This window comes from Gymnodraco acuticeps, unplaced genomic scaffold (assembly GCF_902827175.1).
Source record: "Gymnodraco acuticeps unplaced genomic scaffold, fGymAcu1.1, whole genome shotgun sequence".
Lineage (NCBI taxonomy): Eukaryota > Metazoa > Chordata > Actinopteri > Perciformes > Bathydraconidae > Gymnodraco > Gymnodraco acuticeps.
In genome coordinates this window covers 2,609,410-2,628,529 of record NW_022989983.1, presented here as the reverse complement: position 1 = coordinate 2,628,529, position 19,120 = coordinate 2,609,410, and the positions used below count along the sequence as shown (strand labels likewise).

Below are 19,120 nucleotides of genomic sequence, written 5' to 3'. Positions count from 1 at the left end.
GTCTAAATCACATCACAATCACGTCATCATTTTAGCCTGTAAGAAATGTCGTGAAATTGTCCTAATTAGAGTCCAAAATGTGTTTTTTGAGGTCGCCTTTGACCACCAAAATCCAAATAGTTCGTTCTTTAATCCAAGTTGAAGTTTGTGGCACATTTTAAATACATTTCCTCCATTGGTGTGGAAGCTTTTCCTTTCCTGCAGTGTTTAGGGTTTTGCACAAAACTTACGGCACTCACTTCGAAAGAACAGAGCATTTATTACTGATATTATTCATTCCAATGTTCTTAGTTGTCCAAAATAACTGACACAAACCAGGGCTTTGGTCTGCTTTCCCCCGGATGGTATATACAGTCTTTCTTGCCAGTCCTACAACTACTGCAAAGTACTGGTACTAGTATAAATGTTATTTGCAATGGCTGCTTCTACTTGATTGACAGTACTAAGCTGTGGGGTAATTGAAGGAGAGTAACATTGACTTTAATAGATGAGATTAGGGAGTAAACGCATCACTACTAGCAGGAAATGCTGCTTAACACACACAGACCCTTTGAGTCCTGACTTAAACACCCTGTCTTGGTAATAGCAGAGTGTGTCTGCTGGACCAGTCATCCATATCAAAAATGGCTGGTCGTTAAACAGTAGATATTCTCTCCCCTCTTGCAGCAGGAACATCACATTTATTCGGCCGCTTTGATCTCTTGTTAGAGTCCTGAAATAGCAGAGTCTCAGGGTGGTGTCAGCAGAAAAGAGCCGGCAGCAGAGTCCTGGGCGGTGTACCTTCTCCTGAACAGCAGCATCACCACTAAATCTGGAACCGTTGATCACACAGCCGGCATCAGAACCAACATCCTGTGCAGTTTTGCGATTGGACCTTTTCCCGGCACCGGCCCACGAGACTCACTAGCTATATTGAGAGGAAATGAAAAAGAGCCCCGGATTGGACATGTTTGAGGAGGAGAACTTTATTTACAACACACAAAGCAGTGGCTACGAGCCAGCAGCAAAGCTCTCTGTCTATAAACGCCATTTATCAAGGGGGCAACTGGAGTTTGCTTTCCCTCTGCCAAAGGGAGGCCAAGTGAACTTCAGCTAAGCCCATCAAAGAAACCCTCCCTGAACTCAATCTCCTTATCTGCTGACTGGCTATGACCAAAATGACCTTTTTCCGTCTTGATTATTGAGATTATTATATTATTATGTCAGAGCAGAGGATCCCATCTCTGATGGTTCTCCTATTACCCGGACCACAATCCTGCCCGGTCCATTGCAGAATCCACCAGAGTAAAGGTTAACTTTGGTTTATTACCGGATGTTCTCATTACTGAAGCAGTGCAGCGTAGATGAGGAATGAAAGCACCTTTCATTAACTAGTCCACCGTGCTCCATCAGCTGTTCTCCTCTACCTGTCTCCTTTCCCTCTCCTCTAATCTCTTGAGTGGACAACACACGATTAAGCAATACTCCATTTCTCTACTTCCTTTTTTCCGAGCCATTTTCTAAATGTTATGCATTGGCCCTGCTGTGCTTCATTCCCCCTCTCTCTCTCTCCGCTGACCCTCTCCTCCATCCTACTAATCACCTCTCCACACGGCCTACCTGCACCTCGCCGCCGCCTCATCTTTCTCCCTCTCTCTTACCGCCCGCCTCCCCGCTTTCTCTCTGGGTGTCTCATTAAAGGCGCTCTTTCTAATGAGATTACGCCGTGGGGATTAATGGTGTGGCTAATTGATAGACACACAGCCGGAGAGGATTAAATCCCTTTAAATCCCCAGTGGGTTTCTTGGTGCTTCAGCTGACTAATTGAAATCACAGGAACGGTCACAAATATACTGCCTGACCTCTCCTACTCCTTCTAATGAGTCTGTGATGCATTATAAGAAGGAATAGCGGCTGTTTTTATTAGTAGAATGAAGCCATATCCAAACAATAGAGTTAAAGGTTAACTACGTGATTAACAAAGGGTGCATGTTCCCCTTCATGATTTCTGCTTACACTTAAACACTTACAAATACATTATTAAACAAAAAAACTGCATCATCAGTGTGCAAATACAGATACAAATCATTTTATGAACAAAGACTCAAAGCTTAAAAAGCACTGATATTAAAGTTGGCAGTCTGCCACATTAACCTTTTACCACTCAGGACATATTCTGCTAATCAGGTTCATATTTGTATTTTGTGCCTCTGGGACATGTCTCCATGCTTTAATGTTCAAAAAGCTCTTTATTGTTCTCATACTGCCTTGTGCTGCGGCACCTCTTTTCACCCTCTGTCTGAAACCAGAGCCCAGTCTGCTCTGATTGGTTAGCTGGCCGGCTCTGTTGTGATTGGTCAACCTCATAGAACTGTCCCGCCCCTTAGCCTATCATGTTCAATATGTTGGAGCGCATACCCAATAGAAGCACAAGTGTTATATAGTGATGCCACTATGTTTCGGTAGTAAACAAAGGAGTCCAATGGAGAAACTCCACCTATCAGGGGAATGAGAGGTTGCAGTGGCATGGTAACATGACACTCGTGCCTCGCCCCCCTCCTTTGCAGGGGGGCGTGGTCAGCTGCAGCTCATTTGCCACAGAATCAGCCCTTGCAACAACAGGGCAGGAATAGAGCAAATAGAGCTAAATGAGACATGGCTAAAAGGCATGATCTGTTTCACAGACATGTTTTATATAGGTATGGCCCTACAATATATTATTCAAATATAGCATGATAGGTCCACTTTAATAAACACATCTAAAGAGGCCCATGATCATTTAAAGCTTGTGATATTATAGAACGTGTTGTAATTAGCATACACCTAAAGATGATGAATGTATAAAAAAAGAGCACATTTTCAAAACATGTCTTGTTTATTTTCTGAAGCACACATCCAGTATCTAGATGAATGAATAAAATTATTCCAGGACACTGAATAATAGAACAACTATCAGCAGGCATGGCTAATGAACCGTCCACTGTCCCGAGGCCAGAGGCCAACAATCTGTCCGAGACGATACAGAGTGAAGGGAAAGGCTGTGTTTTCACATATAAAAGGAGTATAACAAAGCATTTTTTAGAAAACAATCCCGAAGAAGAAAATAATAGCAAAAACTGAACAAAACATGAATAAGCAGGCATCTTAAAAAATAATTATGGTTTAACAAAAGACAAAGAAACTCAAATATCCACACGACAAATGAACAGGCCAAAAATCCCCTAAACCCGATGAAGAGCCGGAGAAAAGAGCAGCAACTTTTAAGTCATCAATACTTCAAAAATAGGTATCTTACAGTATTTTTCTTTTCTCAGTGTCTTTATACAGAGTATATTCATATCGTTTCCGCTGACTATTTTCACATTCTCACCACATAGTAACAAGTGCTTTGAGTAAAACATTTTTCAAAAAAGAAAAAAAATCATGCACCTTTTTAATAGCCTATAAAAAACGGGAATGTTCAAGGCGACAAAAAAAATCGTTCTCAGATGCCTTTTTTCCAAGTCTTTTCAAGTTCACTGTCTGACTACTCAGATCATGCCTACATAAGCTTTACACTGTGGAGAAAGCAACACAAAACCATACAGGGCAGGCAAGCATCTCAACATAAAGGCTCCTAACTCATGAATCCACAGAGGAAAGGCAGGCATTCTCCACTAAATTAGAAAACCCCCACATGTATAAAAATGGTTTCACACAATGTCAGCGTGTCGACAGGTGATGCTTGTGAAAGTCAAACTGAGCAGGTCCTTGGAGAAAAACTGTTATTGGCTTCTTTTAGGCCATAATTCAGTGGGTTATGATATCCGGTAGTCTGCCCTGGTTGTGTCCTTCCCTCCTGGGACTGGGGGTTGTTCATCTGCACCACTTTGAAGGGGGGGGGGGGTGTGACAGGCAGGTGTGAGGAGCGCAGAGAGGAGGGGGGGGGGGAGAGAGAGCACCTCCACTGTACTGCACGAATGGCAACCGATCCTGAGATAGCAGGAGTCTGATACAAAAACACAGCACAAAAGGCACTTTATAAAATGACAGTGCTTCTGTTCTAAGGAAATTCAAGTTGACAGAGTGAAAGAGAGTCAGAGCGTCTTCCCACAAACATTCTCTTCAGTGTGAGACTAAAGCAAGAGATGGTGTCGTTTTTAAAAATCAAAGCACAAAGTCACTACTCGTGTCTCTCACGACCGCCTTGATTCGTCCCCAGAGATCCGGGTCCAGCGCGGTGAGAGAACGACAAAAAGAAAGAAAAAAAAACGTCACACTACAAACTCGCCACTACAAAATATAAAGCCAGAATACAGTCGCGTTGCAGCGGAGTTCATGTTTGTGAGCTCGGTCGCTGTGAGCAAACCAACGCAGCCCGTGTGAGGGTCTGTTCCTCACACTGCGTGGTGTTCGTGGCCCCTGCCAGTGGTTTTTCGAGGAGCATCCATTCAACCGACCCGCCTCTCCCTCCCCCCTGGCCCCTGCTCCGCTCTCAGTCGTCGTCCCCTCCCCCGTAGAGGTCGGCCAGCTTCTTGAAGCGAGGGCCCCAGTCGTTGAGGTAGTCGTAGTCCTGGTCCCCTGAGCTGGTGGAGTTCAGCGAGCTGACGGAGCCGGCGGTGGAGCCGCTGCCCTCGTAGTCGAACACCAGCAGGGAGTCGTAGGGAGGGGCTGTGGGGTCGTTGTCCGCTGCCCTCAGACCCTGGAGACATCAGGACAGACACATGACAAATTAAATATATTCAACCTCCTCTCTACAGTTACAGCAACACATTTGGGTCTGAAAAGAGCCAGAGGAAGAGCCTTGAACCTGCTTTGTTTCTCACAGCCAGCAGGCTCGGATTGCATAGAACTCTATGAGACCCTACCTTTCTTGATTTATTACCCCTATCCCCCGATTTGATTATGGTCTGAATTGGATCAAGACTTTTCAATAGAGTGTGATATTCATTTTGTAAGTTATGGTTACAGTACCAAAACTGTAAAGCAGGCTATGCTACCATGCTATCCAAATTAGCATCCCGATTTACAGTTAAGGGAATTATGGATTCACCTTGCCAACTAAGTAAGACAGCTATTTCTAGCGTAAGCTGGTAATTTAGTGAACCTAACTGTTCTTCAGATCCATACTAATGTCCAAATATGGTCACACTGGCTCTGAAAAACAAGATGGCGCGGAACAACACTCTTCATTGTGGTTTCTAAATTGGTTTGAATCCTACTTAAAGGACAGAAACAACTTTGTTTCTATAGGTAAATACACATCTGAGTTGACAAATATGACATGTGGGGTTCCTCAAGGCTCCATCTTGGGGCTACTTCTCTTTAACATCTACATGCTACCACTGGCTCAGATAATGAAAAACAACAAAATAAGTTACCATAACTATGCAGATGACACACAAATGTACGTAACCATTTCACCAGGAGACTATGCTCCAATTCAAACACTGAGTAAGTGCATTGAACAAATCAATGACTGGATGTGTCAGAACTTTCTCCAATTAAACAAAGATAAAACTGAGGTAATGGTTTTTGGAGCCAAGTCAGAACGTATAAAAGTTAGCGCTGAGCTTCAGTCTGCAATGTTCAAAACAACAGATAAAGCCAGAAATCTAGGTGTAGTCATGGACTCTGACCTGAGTTTCAACAGTCACATTAAAACAGTTACTAAATCAGCCTACTATCACCTAAAGAACATATCTAGGATTAAAAGACTAATGTCACAGCAGGATTTGGAAAAACTACTGTAATGGTGTCTTCACAGGTCTCACTAAAAAATCTATTAGGAAGCTGCAGCTGATTCAGAACGCCGCTGCTCGAGTCCTCACTAACACTAAGAAAGTGGATCACATCACTCCTGTTCTGAAGTCTTTACACTGGCTTCCTGTGTGTCAAAGAATAGATTTCAAAATACTGCTGCTGGTTTATAAAGCACTGAATGGTTTAGGCCCAAAATACATTTCTGACCTCCTGCTACATTATGAACCATCCAGATCTCTCAGGTCTTCAGGGACTGGTCAGCTTACTGTCCCCAGAGTCAGAACTAAACATGGTGAAGCAGCGTTCAGTTATTATGCTCCAAATCTCTGGAACAAACTCCCAGAAACCTGCAGGTCCGCTGCAACTCTGACTACTTTTAAATCCAGGCTGAAGACTTTTCTTTTTGTCGCTGCTTTTAATTGAACTATTCATATCTTAGACTGCACTGTAACTTTTATCCATGTACTTTTTCTTTTAATGTTTAATTGAACTATTCATATCTTAGACTGCACTGAAACTTTTATCCATGTATTTTTTTTCTTTTAATGTTTATTTTATTAGCTTTTCTTTTTAATGACTGATTTTAAATGCCATTTTCTTAATGTCTTTCATTTTTTGTAAAGCACTTTGAATTGCCTTGTGTTGAAAAGTGCTATATAAATAAACTTGCCTTGCCTTGCCTTCAAAGTGGTAGTCCACTAACCACTGGGTGATGTAACGGTGGCTACATTCGATTATTATATCCAGTCTATGCAGTTACAGCATTCCCTTTGTGTATGGTTGGCCCTATATACTGTATCAGCAAGGTATTTTTAGCAACATTGGCTTCAGGCCAGTCATTGTACACCAACACTATAACTGAGATGATTACGTTTCACAGGGCTACAGCAGGTTCAGGTGGCCAGACTGTAAAAGATGCAGTAAACTCGTCTCATCTTGCTCACCCACCCATTAGGGTTTTAATGCTCCATCAAGGTCTGAGCTGAGCTGTTTACAAGGCACACACACTTTGAGCAGTACCTCTGCTGACGGGAACAAAAACACTGAACTCCTTTATGTTGTGTAAACCTCTGTATGAGTCACATCAATGAAGTCTCCGGACACTGCAACATCACAGTTGAGGAAAAAACACAACATGAAAACACTCTCCATCCATTCTTGTACGTACATCGTTAATGAAATCTCCGATATCTCCAGGGTGGGGCAGGCTGGGTCTGACGGGGTACTGTGACTCAGCGATTACGGGTCTCTCGTCCACCCTGCGCACCCCCGCCGTCTTGTTGATGATGTGCTCTAAAGACTCGGGCTGCTGCAGCTGGCTCAGGTCGTAGTCCTGCATGAAGCCCAGAGAGAGAGAGAGGGTTGAGAGACAGCTCATCCATTACTTCTGATCCTTTATTGGTAATTTATAACTTGTGTTCATAATTAGATCTTCTATACACTTATTAACCTTTTTCTTTTGTCTCTAAATACAGCGCTGTACACGCATTGTGCTTTGCTGAGTTTCTAAGTTGGTACACACACTTTCTCCTCTGTCCACCCTCACACACTTTGATGTGCCTTCTTGTTATGTGTGCAGGTCTCAGGGCTGACCTGCATGAAGCTCTGCTGCAGGGCTTTCTGCTGGACCTTTGAGCCCTTTTGTAAATCTGCACTGCTGCTGTCTTTGCCTAAGGGAATTACCCACAATTCATGGTGTTTTATTGTTTGAAAAAGTCTGAAATGCTCAAAAAGCAATTTTCGACATATGAAGTTGATTTTAAGAAGTACAAAGTGTACTGTGAGCCAGAAATTGTACAGATTTTGAAATGCCTGGGGATATACACACTCTGCCTGTCTGGTATTAAACCTCAGAGGAGCTTTAGAGTGAAAACACACACGGCAGCGATCTGATGGTAGTGAGTGTGGGTGTTAGAAAATAGCAAGAAATAAAATGGCATAATTAATAATACTTTTCTGGATTAATCAAAGCTGTTGGAGCCTAACATTGTTTGAGGTTAAATTGAGCAAATGTTATGAGATAAGGAGAGGGGGTGTGCAGTAGGCGTACACTTATATTGCTATTTCTGAGAGGTAAAGGGGCTCCTTGTGTGAAAGAAGTTGAACATCAAGCAGGCAGCATTTTCATCCAAGGCACGAGTTTGTAGGGCAGAGTGAACTCTGAAAACTTTTTATAGTCTAACTCACTTTCATTCTCTACAGACTCTCTCTGCGGCTCAATGCTGTCCAAACTTACAATTCATTTTACAATTGAATTTTGGTAGATTAACTAATATTCTGTGACATCACATTAATTGATTGCAAGGAGCTAGGTGTTTAAAAGTTAAATCTGATATATAACCTGGTGTATTGATCATGATTTTAGACACCTCACTTACACTTTGCTGTAAATATTTAGTAGTTTAGCTGCAAAACTCAATTAGACAGGCAATGAATCAGGAAATATTATGAAGAGAAATCTTCTTCATTAAAGCCAACATTTTCTCTGTGATATATGATACAAGTATGGGGGTTTGCTAGATGAATACAACAAACAATCTGTCACCTTTTTTAAGACATTGCATTGACAATAATGAGAAAATAATTGGCAGATGAGTTGAAATTCTAAATTGTAGCTATAATTAATTGAAACATGACATTGTTTTTAATGTTGTGGCAGGCTGACTAACTGTGCTTTTGTCCTCTTGGAATATTTGTTGGTTGGATTTCACTGTGCATGGCCAAACTAGTTTCCCTACATAAGGACTAATGAAGTTATCTAATCTTATCGATTCATACATTTCTGATCTTCTATAACAGTAGAAGTTAAAACGTTTTTTCTCAAAGACGTCACTGCGGGTGAACAACCTTTTATGTATTTTGTTAATGATGTATTATGGTCTTCAAAGGTTACCTGGTCCTCCTCTCCCCCCCCCCTCCTCGTCGTACTTCAGGATGTTGTCCCTGACGTCGTCCTCGGGGTCGATCAGCAGCGGCTTCGCCTGCCGCTCCTTCTCTCTGCGCTTCATCCACACCACAAACAGCAGAACCATGCCTGGGGAAAAAACACAGCAGAAAAGTTGTTTCGTGGTACGCCACATACTGATATAATGATGCAATAGCGCGTAGGCTTGATGCTTCACTCACTGAGCAGAATGATGATGCAGATGAGGATGGCGATGATGGCGCCGGTACCGAGGCCGGCAGCGGCCACCGCACCCGTGGCGCTGCAGTCCCCGTTATCATCACAGGGACAAACTTTGACTCTGATCAGAGAGCGGTTGGACAGAGGAGGGTTCCCCGAATCGTGCACGATGATCGGGATCTCATACACCGCTGCCTCCAGGTAAGGAATCCTTAGCCTCAGCTGGGTGTAATCAGCTGGGGATGGAAGAAAAACAGGGAAAAGGGGGACATTGAAGGAAGTGAGTAGGAGGGGAAAGAAGAAGAACAAGGGGATAATAAGATCAGACAGTGTACTCACATTTTGTTTACTGCAGTTTATCATGTCGTCATGTGCGTAGGTTCAAGAAAACGACACGCCAAATAAAAGTTGCCACCAAACAAACCGCACAGTAATCATTCTGACATGTATGTATGAGGCAGTAAAGATATATCAAAAAAGCACCCAGAACGCAAAACCTTCAGCATCTTTCACTCAGCCAAGCTAAGACGAGAGTCTCAGTGGGAGAAGGATCCAGGTATGTGATCAGATTTGTCCTCAAGACAACTGCTGTGATACATCCATCTGGGTGGATTAGGTGACAGATCGGCTGCTCGGGGGACAGAGAGATGAATGGATCTCATTTGTCACAAGCGATAGATCGTACGTCAACACTGGATGGCACCCGCGTCTCTCACTGTGAGCTTTGTGAGACATTTTGTTAAACTTGGACTTCTCTCGCAGCTTACAGCAATCCCCGGTCCCCTGATTGATGTCTCCAGTTACTCTGCTGAGGGCTTTTGCATCCCATCTGTTACGTTTATGGTTTAATTCGGCAGGAGATGCTGAATATATCATTCCCCACATACATCCTAAATGTAACATCACCAGAGTAGGCAAAAACTATTTGCAGTAAGAATGGCAGCTGCAGTAAAGACGATGCATAGCGTTTCATTACCGCTGATCCTGGAGATAGTCCAGTTGCGTCGAACGCTGGCGGGAAAAGAAGGCAGCTCGAAGACGAAGGGCCCCACGTTGGGGTCTGCGTCGGCGTCTGAGGCGGTGATGTTGACCCTGGAGTTGGGGCGTGCTCGCTCGCACACCTGCGCCTCCCGGGGCACCAGCACCGGGGCGTTGTCGTTCACATCGATCAGGTAGATCTGGAGAGTTCCTGTCCCGCTGGCTTGGGGCGAGCCTGAAGGAAACGTGAGAGGAAACGAGATCAGAGGAGGAGATGGTGAGATAATAACGTAGAGATAAGGAGAGAAGGAGGAAAATTGGAGATGGAGCAAAGAAAGAATACAAAATGGAGTTACGATGTTGAGAAAGAAAAAACAATCCTTCAATTTTAATTAGATTTTTTTTTTACTTATTTGTGTGTGGAAGTGAGAAAATGTGGCAAAGAAACAATTGTGTAGACATAAGTTTTGTTTACTGACTGCTGAACGGAGGGGCAATTCTATGTATATTTCTACAAAGCACCCAGAACAAACGAAAAGGACATACATTTTTTATTCTTTGTGTTTAGAGCTGGCTGCTTTCTGAAAAGGCTGAGGCGAGACTCGTATGGGAGGGGACACACTCACATAAAGATTGCTGTTATCTGCGCTCTGCAAAGCCCACTGGGAAAATGACTCAAACGCTAACCCTTCAGTGGATCCAGCAACACAAGCTCATCATAACTTATTCAGGGTTTCTCACGAGTGCTAGGCCTGAACAGAAGCATCAGGTTGGGCGACACATTTTTGATGTTTTATGCATCAGCAGCAAATCTCTAATGTGCTTGGATAACAGAACATAACTGAAGGAGAAATGTTGTTTTTCTGCCACACTGTTTCTGTTGCTCTTGGTGCTGTACGACAAGGCGCTGGGAATAAGTGTCTAGTTGTTTTATTTTAAGTGCTCTGCCTGCTTTCAGAGAAGGGAACAGGAAGTTGTTTCTAAAGCTGTGCTACATAGAAACATTTGTAATGAGGATAACCTCTAGTGTGAGGTTAAGTACAGTATTACATATCTTGTGCTGAAAGTGATATTAAAAACAAAATGCTGTTTTTGTTGAATAGCGTACTGTTGGGATGGTTTTCTAGGACATTTCAGATGTTAGCATCGCTCTGGTTCCCTTGACTAAGAGCCAATGGGGTTCTTTCATCAGACTTGAGATTATTGCTGAAAATAAGCTGTGTGGTAAAAACAAGTTTATAATACTTAACACGTTTTGCTCAGCAAGTTGTAGGCTATAAACAACCTACATCACTTCTGCATGACTAATGGTGGACTTCTATTACACTTGATGACATTAGTGGTCTGCTTTTCTGATTGGTCAATTTGGACATTCAAGAGGTTGTTAATTCTCACAAAAAGATCGCTGCTAAGGATAACAGACTGTTGCTAGGGAGGATCAAGGGACTATATGCAGTCATATCAATCCTCTGAAAGAAGGCCAATACATTTAACGTCAGCTTTGGACAATGTGAACAGACTTTGGCAGTTACAGAAAACCTCGATAAGTTCTAGAGAAGTGAAACCACTTCTGATCTTGAGATCCCTGAACTACGGCTGAAGAAGTGTGCTGCTCTGTTGAACAAACAGACTGCAGTGATATATTGTGGCCTTGATATCCAGTTGACAACTCCCCCGCACTACGGCTGTCAGCGAGCCCAACACACTTCCTGATGCAATGCAGCATGTATAGAGTTTACAGCAGTAGCTCATCAGGGCTGTTTCTCAACTTTTCCCCCCATATCCCACAGGAGCTTGGAGCATCAACTATGTAAAGGTCTGTTGCCCCGGCCCCAAGGCGCATCGACCGTCTTGTCGGTTATGATTGGCTGGGTGCTTCGTTGCTACATTCGCTTTGCTTGAGTAGAATAAGTAAAGAGAATTTCAATCAAAGTGGAATATATCCCCTTTGTTGACACTGGGCTCCTGAATCAATAGGGAGGCAACACTTTGAGCTTAAGTTGGTGTGCTTCGGGGCAACCGATCCCTCATTCCTCTCTGGAGTTAAAACACCTGTGTCCCTCCCACTTACACAGAGAGCACCTCTATTTATAGAGCTTCATCTCCTCAGCTTCCAACAACTAAAGACCTTCATTTACAGATCTATTTTTATCACACAGAGGGCAGTGAAGGTCAACGCATAGTTATGTACAGTATATTACGCATGCTAGAGTATATGCACACAACGCCTTACTCAGGGACGTGCACAGGTACGGGCTAATGTTGCCCGGGCAACGGCCCGTTTGCAATTTGTGTCTGACCTGCCCTTCTGGAGAGAGTGAGTTTTTTTTTTTCTTTTTCTGTTGTGGCCGAATAAACATGATAAGCCCACAATTAGTATTGTAGCGTCTCGCTGCGGGAAACACACCGGAAGTTAGAGCTGTCATCTGCCCCCAGTAACGTGACTTTGTTTACAATCTGACGGCTGGAAGCAAAGGAAAGCCCTCCGAGTCCGGCCTCATATGGCTATGGTGATCATATCAAATGCCCGCCTGGCTTTGGTGGCCAATCCCCGGGTCAATCTGTCCCCGTTTTTAAATATGCTTTTAAGACCACCTCTAGTGTCGGATTTTGGAAAATTGATTTTGAGTTTTCGAATGGCAGTTAGAGTATAGAGGACCAACCAGGGGACTTATCTTCCTCTTGACACCGTCGGTTATTTACAAAAAAACACCTAAATATACTTGTTATTGTGCTTCTGTCTTTCTGTGTCTTTTCATCTGTAAACTCCCTCACTGCTCACTCTCTTTTCTTGATCGCCCTCTCACGGAGAACACTTCACTGTCCCGCTTCATTGTAGGATTTCTGCCATGTCTCTACTTCAGTTTGACCATCTCTGTTATTATGTGATGGAATACTAGATAAATAAGTAATTAGATATCTTACCGTTACTGCGCTCATAAAGAATGATAAGAATAATGCATATTGAACTGGTTTCATTAATGAAATTAAGTGAGTTTATTTAAGGTAATTAGTTAGAAGCCCTATTTTATCAGTATGTCTGCACAGCAGTTACAATGGTCAAACTACATTAAAACAGAATTGCCCCCATTCTTTCTTTAATAGTTTCTAACATTAGATATGTCTAATAAGATATGGACCTCAAAACAAAAGATATCCCTGGTTTTCATTTTAAAAATCAAGTCACTGAATGCAAGTCGTTGCCTTAGCTTATTTTGTTATGAGATGATGATGTGAATTACTGTTCAAATTAGTTAATGTAATAATCGTTTCGTTATTTTATGCATAGCCTAATGTTACATTTCTGTGCTTAAGAATGCCTTCAAGACAGAGGAGACTGAAGCAGAGAGAGAGACATCTGAAGGAGGCAGCTAAAAGGACTGCAACTTTGCAGAGCTGGATAAAAGGTGCCAGCAGGGCATCTGCAGGTGAAGCACTGTGATTATGTCAAGCAACTACATACATTGGAGTACACTAATAAAAGAAATCAGTGATACATGCAAAGCCTGTATCTGTGCTGAGTGAAGTTCATGTTCTGTTGGGGGCTAACCCCAAGCCTCCAGTTCAGAGCACATTTGAGAGGCTGAACTGAACACAGACTGAATAACGAATTTAGCAGTTGGACATAATAGTCAACTGAGTGTCACTTGCAATGAAAGTGTTGTGTTTTTATTTAATTAACCTTTTACATTAAAAACAAGTTAGAATTTTCAAAAGGTCTTATGTTTTTTTTTGGGAGGGGAGGCCCTTTTTCAGTTTAGAGCAATAGCCCCTCAAAATGTCTGTGCACGTCCCTGGCCTTACTCATTCGAAGTTGTTAGAGATTTAAAGGGATATCTGGTCCGCTTTTCAAATCTCCGCGCGTCCCTATCAAGCTGGTTAATACAGGAAGGAATCCAGAGCTACCAAATAACCGTTAACCAATAATCTACTTTAATGATAATATGACAATGCAATACAATCAATACAGTACAAATTTAATACAAATTACCCTTGGGATCCCGAATTTACCTGCACGTGTGCCAGCCAGAGGAAAGAGGCTGAACACCGCGTGTGTGTCTGTTTATACTCTTTGACAATGGGAGGAGTTATCAGATCCTCCCATTTAGAGCTCATTGATTGGCCGCCCAAATATCACAGACACCTCCGACCTTAGGTTTCCCCAACCACTGTAGCCAGATAAGTTGAATGCAAATCAAGACATGCTCTCACCTTCCCCCATCTTCCTTTGTCCTCAAAAACACATGTCAAAAGGCCCCAAATCCAGCTCACAGTTTTACCCAAATTATTCTCATTTTAAGCTTATCCATAGTTTGCTAACATGAATAAATACAAATATAACTCTACAAAGTCTACAGGGAATCTGACTGGAGAGTAACACGGCTCTGACGTATTTAACATATACAACCTCCATTCATCAAATACCTCACTAATAATCTACAATATCTCTGCATTTGTGAAGCTTTGGGCCATAAAACGAATTTAGTATAATGTAAAAAAGGGAGTTGGCCTTTTTTCACAATGAGCTTAATGAAGCAAAGTTCAGTCCTCTTGTGGACCTTTCCTGTAAATTGCGATGAGTCTTTGTCAGATAGAGAAAAGTAACAATGTGTAGAAATATCTTAATTTGTTTTTTGTAACAGCTAAGAAAGACATTTTCCATTGTATGCAAGCAAGTAATCCTACACTGTTATGGAAAGTAACAGCACGACACCTTCCCTGAAGCTAAGGACACGATTACGGTGGGGCCGGGCTCTTAAATCACCATGCTGGGCTCCGTGGTGGATAACTGTCAGCCAATAGACAATCGCATCGTTCACAGGCCAACCGTAATCCCATATATTATATAATGCATTATGTTTCCTAATGTGATCCTAGTTTTAGTGATCAGAGTAGTGAGGAATATGCCGGACAATATGTTTTGTGATTATCTTGTGGCCCTAAATGCCCACTACCTTCATCTGTAGCCTGTGCTGCACTCTCATTTGGATAATGAATGATGATGAAAAAATATGACAGCTTCCATCTATCAGTCAGATGATGATTGATGTGTTGTAAAACAAACTAATGGAGCTTGATAATAAAAACCAGTGGCAGGGAAGGATCCCCTGTACCCACTGACAGAGGGCCTGGTATCCAGTCATTTTGCAAAAGTGGATCCTTGCCAAAGCAAGTTGAGTAACCCTGTGCTATTTGAAAAGTGAGGGGATCACGAGGGTCATTAAAGGACTCATCTAATGGGATAACATCAATGTAAAACTACTGGCTATCTTTCCAATGCTTTGATCTGCTGATGTGACAAAGAAGTGCCAACTCTATGTAGGGATGAGATCAAAAAACTAAAACTGTTGAATGATGAATTGATTCTGATTTTGGGGTTGGGCTAAATAAAACAGATGCTATCCCAAATCTTTGTTCTTAAAATGTTATTTCACGTTTTTTTCATCTATTACTCTTTGGTGTTAAGAAGCTCAAGGACTATATTATACATTTATTTATGAAAAAAAAAAACTGCTATTGAATCTTTTCACCTCTGTTCATAACATGTCTTAATTGTTTGCACAAAATGAAGGATGAAAGTATCGATAAGAGTGTGGATAAATACCAGCATCAAGAAGTAGTTTCAGTATCCATAAAATCCTAACGATACCCCTCCCTAACTGTATGTAGTCCTGAACGTGCCGCACTGTTAATCGAAGTGTCACAACACACAGTCATCCTGACTTACCGGACTTACCATTGTCGAACGCCAGAAACGTGGCCTCGTACACATTGTTTTTGACGTACATGGACTCCCGGTCGAGCAGCGCCATGGTGGTGATCTGCCCGTTGGTCCTGTTGATCTTCAGCCAGTTAGCTGGGTCTGACAGCTTGGAGTACCTGCACACACACATCACCAAGAGAGAAAGCCAGATACTTTAGTAACACAAATCCACGGAAACACATCCACATGTAAACACCAACTGCTACTTGACTTCCAGCAGATTCCTTTATTTGTGGATCCAAAGCACCCATTATCAGGTTGAATGTTCATTACCATAATAAGCAACAATACCAGCCAAGCACCGTTGAAATATTACAATGACTTGGAGAGCGGAACATATGCTCACGAGCTTATCATAGCAGCAGCTCATTAGCATGAAGAGCGAGTTAAACCTGAGCCCATGTGCAGAACAGCCGAGCTCTTCACAACTTCACTGCTCTTTGTACACCCACACGGCCCCCCCGGCAACTCTCTTCTCTGTCACCGATCGATACGTCAACCGAGTGGAAAGTGACAGTCGCAATTAAAGTCTATAAAACCCATTTACAACTATGACAAGACTTAACAACTGGCTAAGCGGAGGTGGCGCTTATCTCTCAGCTCCTAATGACAAATGGTTAATTGAGGACAGGCGAGGAGTCTCACAGGTGGGGAGATGGTCAGCATGGTGACAGGAGGTGGAGGTGAAAGACCAAAGCAAGACAAAGTGAGAGATATCCGTGGCGTGTTTCTGAATGTAAGCGTGGTCGGAGGAAACCGTGATGAAGGGGGAAGGGGGCTTAATTAAAGCAGTGCGTTGGAGGCTGGTTATCCAGAGCCTCACACGCATGGAGAAAGCTAATTCCACCTCCAGCTGAAGACACAAACTGCTACACACTAAGCTAATCCTTCGACATATCCTTCACATTTTCTTTCTTTAAAATAAATAGATGAAAATAAATGTAATTTGTAGTGAAGGAGATTGTCATGCAGTGTTAGTCAGGATCTGATGCTCCCCTGCAGGTTAGACTCGCACGTCATGCTGCTTCCTGTGCCAACAACATGTCCCTTCCTGCTTTCTTCATGTGCCGCTCGCAGAGCAAAGTGTCTCACTCTGTCTCACTCTGCTGACGCCTGTCGTGACCTTTAACCCTTCATGTTCTGTTTGGGGTCCTGGAGACTTTAGGAGACTTTTTACATCTCCAAAAACATGCCCTGCGTTATAGTTTGATCAGCTTTGATTCTATATGACATGTCCTTATTTTATGAAAATTGCCTATAAACATGATTTTCAATTGACGATAGAAGCCCTCTAGGGAAGATAACGCTGCATTTATTCTGCTTTGAAAACATTTTATTTGGGACTTCCATTTCCAGATTCCAAAAAAGTCTATTTGGATTTCTGTTAACAAAGTTTGATAATGGTTTGTTTATACGGTAAGGTGTAACAGGGATCAAAACCATGTATCAAAACCATGTACTTACTGTAAATGTCAACAAAATTGTCAAACTATTTTGTGCTAATCCAAAGGTACTTATTTGGTGTAATATCATGGCTTTACATTCATTGCATTCTGATGGAAATATAAAACAATGTTAACAATGGGAAGGTTAACCTTATGTCAACCTAACCCGGGGAGTAATTAAGAATGAACTCTTAGCTTAAACTCCATATGAATTCTACCCTTAAAAGGCACTGCGCTGATTCTAACACAAGTATTGCATTACAAACTGATGGTCTGTGCTTTGACTGAAGTGGGGAGCATCAAGGAAAATACGTTGTTAATCACAATGTGGGAATTGTGGAATAAACCTTTATTGACACCGTTAATTGATGACCGTTTTAGTGAACCTTATTCTGTTTTGTCAAGTTTATATGAAGAGTGGTTTACGATGAGTTGACAAGGCCGCACACAGCTGCATTTTATCAGCCATTGCTGGTTGGAAACTTTAACTTCCTGCCGAACCGTAGGGTGGATGCATCCTGTGAGACTCTGCCTGAGGACTGAACAGGCTGCAGAGACCTTGTGTAAATGTCAGAACGTCTCAGCCTACGCTGTTTCGATGTTGACCCTATTTTAATATGTCTCTTTTGAGTCTCCCTACTTCACGAAAGTGCAATACTTAATTGCTGGAGTTTTACTGAAATCAAAAGCATAAGCCCTAAACTAAGACCTTTATTATGAGCATATCACTTCACAAAAATGTCATAATTCTGTTGGGTTAATATTCTAATACCAACAGAGAAGCACACATAAATTAGCTGCCACCTGAATCCTATCTTACAGTGAAATCAGCAGACAAAAAAGGCTCGATCATCTTAAGAATTTCTGAAAGCTAAACAAATCTCCAGCTGGCTCGGCTCCAAACCTCTGCTAACTCACAGGCCTCTCACTCCTGCTCTGCGGGAGCTGGTGTCTGCGTTCGCGTGCGTTTGAGAGTCTCCCGCTCTACATTCGGGTGTCTTTTTGTGTGAGCTTCAGCGAGGGTTCAAGCGAGGTCACCTAAAGGGAATACAGCAGCAGAGATGAGGCTGTCTGAGCATGAGCTGAGCGTCTGCTGGAACGCTGCTTCGGAGAAGAAGACGGCAGCTCTGAGCTCCCGCCAATAACAAACGCACAGACTGACAGGGAAGAAAGTGACAGGGTCAGCGGGAGCGAAGGGGAGGGGGGGATGAGAGAAAAGAGAGTGAAAGAGGAGTTACTTCTCTCAAAAGGCAGAGCAACTCAGCCAACTTGCATGTCTTTGTAGGAATAGAAACCCGGCCGAACGTCTCCCACTACCTCGCTTTCAATTCAGCACATTTTCCAGTGGAAGAGGCCATCTCTCTGACATTAAGAAAAATCAATCCCTCCTGTTGCAGCTGCCTATGAAGTGGAACGGTGCCGCTGGACCTCAGTGGGCATGTGGGGGGCGGGGGTTTCTGTCACAGGAGGTCGATGCCTGGATGGCACAATGCCCGCTGTGTGTCACCCTAGTTAGGAAGGATGGAGTGGGGGATCAATGAGGAGGAGAGAAGAAGAAGATAGGGATCCAAGGAGGGCAGATACACAGTGTCCGACTCATTACAGGATAACCTCTTCACACCAGTCGCCAGGCAACGGGGAGGTAACCGGAGATCGGGCTGTGGGCGGAGGGTCGGTGGAAAATGTCACGGACGACGGATAAACTGTGGAGAAACTGCTCAGCGCTGACACACAGATTGAGAAGAAGATAAATGTAGTACGCAGTGGGGACATATTGGAAATGCCTCGCTGTAAGATATCTGACCATCAAGGTAGTATTTGGCCTTTGAGAAGCTTCGGTCCATTGTCGAACGACTGACTGCAATTATTTTGAGAATCTCCTTTTCTAATTGTATTGTATTAAAGAAGTAACCAACAGAAGGTGCTTCGTACTAAACAGATAAGGCAGTTGGTAGTGACTGCAGGTGCCATTAATGCCAGAAAGTGGGGAAACACAGTTTTTCATTGTTAATATTTTGGCACTGGTCTTTGTTCATAATATTATTACCAATTATTTTGTGATCAGTCATGGGTTGGATTAGTTCAATC

The 19,120-nt window shown here is 42.8% G+C and overlaps 1 protein-coding gene across 1 annotated transcript in view; it reads right to left on the bottom strand.

The window, feature by feature from the left end:
* Positions 1-2,835: 2,835 nt before the first annotated feature.
* LOC117543764 (cadherin-4-like) overlaps positions 2,836-19,120 on the bottom strand; it is a 226,082-nt gene continuing 209,797 nt past the window's right edge. The window contains 7 exon segments of the mRNA XM_034212320.1: positions 2,836-4,660; positions 6,890-7,054; positions 8,615-8,635; positions 8,637-8,755; positions 8,848-9,081; positions 9,822-10,058; positions 15,561-15,703. Of these exon segments, the coding sequence (XP_034068211.1) occupies positions 4,454-4,660; positions 6,890-7,054; positions 8,615-8,635; positions 8,637-8,755; positions 8,848-9,081; positions 9,822-10,058; positions 15,561-15,703 (1,126 nt within the window). The 3' untranslated portion in view covers positions 2,836-4,453.